This window comes from Lactuca serriola, chromosome 1 (assembly GCF_051521515.1).
Source record: "Lactuca serriola cultivar US96UC23 chromosome 1, Lser_US96UC23_V15, whole genome shotgun sequence".
NCBI lineage: Eukaryota > Viridiplantae > Streptophyta > Magnoliopsida > Asterales > Asteraceae > Lactuca > Lactuca serriola.
In genome coordinates, this window is record NC_136408.1 from 12,869,972 (window position 1) to 12,873,658 (window position 3,687).

A 3,687-nucleotide genomic window follows, 5' to 3' on the forward strand; every position below is an offset into this window, starting at 1 on the left:
CGCCTAAATCGAAGCAATCGAACAGATTTTAGTCCTCCATCTTACATTGAAAATCGTTCCCCTCCCATTGCCGACCCCTTTGGAGCGATTTCTAGGGCTTGAATCAACATTTACCCATGTCGACACTCCATCTAATTCCCTCATCGCCTTTTTTTTTCTTTTTGTCGAGGGGGTGATTCTAATCAGGTATATGCTATTCCATGCTTAGATTTTTGTAATTGCAATCCTCTCCTCCTATCAATATGATAATAAATGAAGATGAATCAGTCAAAATTTTGTTTTCTTTTTGGTCCCAATTTCTTTTTCTCTCACCCCTTCCATTCCATGGGCAGAGCTCAGCGGGTCATCTAGCCTGGTTTTCAATCGCATACCATAATTCATGCAGGTGTTGGAGTTCAAGCCCTGACAAAAGAACCCTCAGACCTTACTCTGATTTTCCAAACTTAGTTGTTATGTAAGTCAATGACTTCTTGACCATGATTTTTGACCAACTATTTTGTAACAAAGTTCTTTTGTGATGTCAGATACCCTCAATTTCTTGAGGTTATATCCTTCAGTAAGGACCGAAAGAAATTCGGCATTGCATATCATCATCCTAAGTTATTTGTTCAACAAAGAGATGATAATATATGTGTAATCATCACTTCTGTCAATCTCGTGGCCAAACAGGTGACTTTCTTACACAAATTACATAATTACCCTTATTAAGATTTTCATGGAACAAAATTTTCTATTTTCTCTATGATGCAGTGGCTATGAGTGACAAATATTGGTTGGTGGCAAGATTACCCTCGTGGGAATGTGCCTGATTATAAGTCTCTCTTTTTTCAATCATCTTCTAAAGAAGTAAATAAAGATTCAAAATCAGCTTTTACTGCTCAACTTGTTGGATTCATGGCAACTTTGTTAGTTGGTGCTCCTGATCAAGCCCATTGGATATTGAAATTAGCTAAGTTTGATTTCAGCAATGCTGTTGGACATTTAGTTGCATTTGTACCTAGGATTAATTCCATAAAGCATCCATACATATCTGAATCCCTTCATTATTTAACTGTAAGCACTTATTTGTGTCTACAACAGCGAGTGCGACTGTTCAGATACCTTCATCACAATCGGGACAAGTCCATTCAAGTTTTGTAAATATGAAAGGGCCACCTTTACAACCAGGTCATCTTCAGAATGGGACTGGGCCCACGTCTGAAGAAGTTGGGTCGGGCCCGTCTCAGCCTCTGAACGGTTGGGGAGATGTTGAACAGTTTTTTGGAAGGTTTGATGACCAGCAATGGGCTGCTCTGAAGGGAAAGGTCAAAGAGAATGGAAGAACAGAAAAAGATGTTTGTTGATCGAAGGCTTTGTCTTGTGTTGGAACTTCATCACACACTTCTCAATTCAACAAAAGGTATTTAGTTATTCTTATTTTCTTTTTCTTTATTTTACCAAAAAAACAATTGTGTGTATCTGGAATTTAAATTTAAATTTTATTTAAATGCTTTGTAGTTTAGATTTCCTCATTTGCCCTTTCCCATTCTGTTTCCATCTCCGTGCTCGGACTTTGACTCTGACTTTGACTTTGACTTTGACTACCTTCCTCATTTGGTGTTTTTTCATCATCTTAATCTGCCACCTCAACAATTCATGCTTTCTACTTATTTTATATATATATATATATATATATATATATATATATATATATATATTCATAACAGTGATTTGAATGTTGATTTGACAATCAATTCAATTGCTGACTTCATCAAAAATTTGTATATAATATGAGCTTAAAGTGAGCTCACATCCTTTTTATCCTTCTTCTATTCACTTCCCATCCATTTTATCCTTCTTCTTATGGAAATACTTTTCTACTATTTTCCATTTTATCCTTCTTCTTAAGAAAGTCAAACCGAAAAAACACATGAATTGCAGATTTTCTTTTTTACTTATTCATATTTGTTTGTATATTATTGCAGTTGAGATTAACTGTTGGAGAAGAGGTTGAAGTCGAGTACGAAGTAGATGGCTGGTTCTATGTAAGTAGTTGTCATGTTTTTTCCCGATTAAGTATTTAAGTTACTGACATGGAATCCCAGAAGGAAATAGTTTTCAGGATTCAGTATTCCAGTGATAAAGTGGGTAGCTTGATAGGCAAATCAGGGACAATCATTCAAGCTATTCAAAACAAATCAGGTGCCCATATAGCAATTGGAGCTCCCGTTTCTGATTGTGATGAAAGATTGATCACCATTTCTGCAATGGAGGTTTGCTACTTACTTACTTTCATACTATGATTTATATAATTTATCATTTTAAAATTTGTTTCCTTTTTTTTAACTGTAAGAAGAGTGCAGCAGAGTCACGAAATTCGGCTTCACAAAATGCAGTGATTCTTATATTCAATAGGTATGTGGAGTCTGGGTTTCAAAAGGGGATGGATATGACATCATCAAGTGGGGCCCAGGTTGCTACTAGACTTGTGATTTCACAAAACCAAATGGGTTGTCTGTTGGGTAAAGGTGGGTCCATAGTTGCAGATATGAAAAAGATGACTGGTGCTTTTATAAAGATAGTTGGTGATCATCAAGCTCCTAAGTGTGCCCCTGAAACTGATCAAGTAGTGTTGGTGAGCGTCATTTCTTGCATTTAACCAATTTACTATACATACAAATTATCTGTTGTAATTTTATTTTTATTTTTAAGAAAAGATGACAGGAGAGATGATAAATGTAAGAGATGCTTTATACAATGTTACTGGAAGACTAAGAAACAACTTATTCTCAAATAGAATGTCAAATAGCCATGGAACTGGAACTGGAACAACAAAGGGTACATATACACATCATCAATCTTCTGTTGCCATGTCACATTATCCTAATCAGCATAATACTAATTTAACTCAAGCTATGGATAATCTCAAACTCTCAAGTAGTAGCATAGATCGTCCTCTGACACCTGGAAAATGGCACCTTCCGGTATTATTCTTTTTTCTTTTTTCTTCTTCCTATTTTTGATGTTTGAGAATTGAATTGTTTCTTTATTTATTGTAGATGGGACAGGATATTAGCACAGGGTCAACTTCTGTAGGTAGATATGCCGCTATAATGAGTAACATGAGTGTGGAAATTCTAGTACCCCAAAGTGTCATTGCTTTGGTTTATGGGGAGAATGGAAGCAAACTCACTCATTTAAGACAGGTAATTGGAATTGGAATTCTACTTCCATATACTTTTTTGTTATAGCATTAAAAATTGGTTTGTTGATTGCTATAAATAAATAAGCATTTTGGTTTTATGGAAAAGCAGATTCCAGGTGCAAAATTTGTAGTGCATGAGCTACGTTCAGGAACAAGTGATCACATTGTGGTTATTTCAGGTACTCCCAATGAAACCCAATCTGCTCAGAGCCTCCTTCAAGCATTCATACTTGCAGACCAATCATAAAAAACAACCAAAATCACACAATTTATCTTACATACAACAAAAAGTAACTTCATTACATCTTTTGTCTTTTTGAAACTAAACCCCAATGAATTAATTCAAATTAAGTAACTATAAATCCACTGTTTTGAAAACCGGACCGGACCGGCCTATTCGACCGGTTCAACCGGGAACTGGCAACGTTACCGGTTTTTTAGGCATCAAAAACCGCTAGTAGGACAAACCGTTTAAAACCGGCGGTTTTCTGCGAACCACAGTC

The 3,687-nt window shown here is 35.9% G+C and overlaps 1 protein-coding gene across 1 annotated transcript; it reads left to right on the forward strand.

Annotated features, from left to right (window-relative positions):
• The first annotated feature begins 1,142 nt into the window (after positions 1-1,142).
• LOC145051709 (KH domain-containing protein HEN4-like) lies at positions 1,143-3,431 on the forward strand. Its single transcript, XM_078999553.1, has 7 exons — positions 1,143-1,334; positions 1,965-2,024; positions 2,085-2,256; positions 2,343-2,614; positions 2,697-2,963; positions 3,048-3,185; positions 3,294-3,431. Exons 1-7 carry the CDS (start codon positions 1,143-1,145, stop codon positions 3,429-3,431), a joined length of 1,239 nt encoding a protein of 412 aa, XP_078855679.1.
• Positions 3,432-3,687: the final 256 nt, after the last annotated feature.

Bases quoted from the DNA above. Each gene is read 5' to 3' on its own strand.
- LOC145051709 (XM_078999553.1), top strand. From the start codon at position 1,143: ATGAAAGGGCCACCTTTACAACCAGGTCATCTTCAGAATGGGACTGGG. The intron at 1,335-1,964 runs GTTTGTTGATCG...ATATTATTGCAG, and splicing joins ATGGAAGAACAGAAAAAGAT to TTGAGATTAACTGTTGGAGA. The intron at 2,615-2,696 runs GTGAGCGTCATT...TTTTAAGAAAAG, and splicing joins AAACTGATCAAGTAGTGTTG to ATGACAGGAGAGATGATAAA.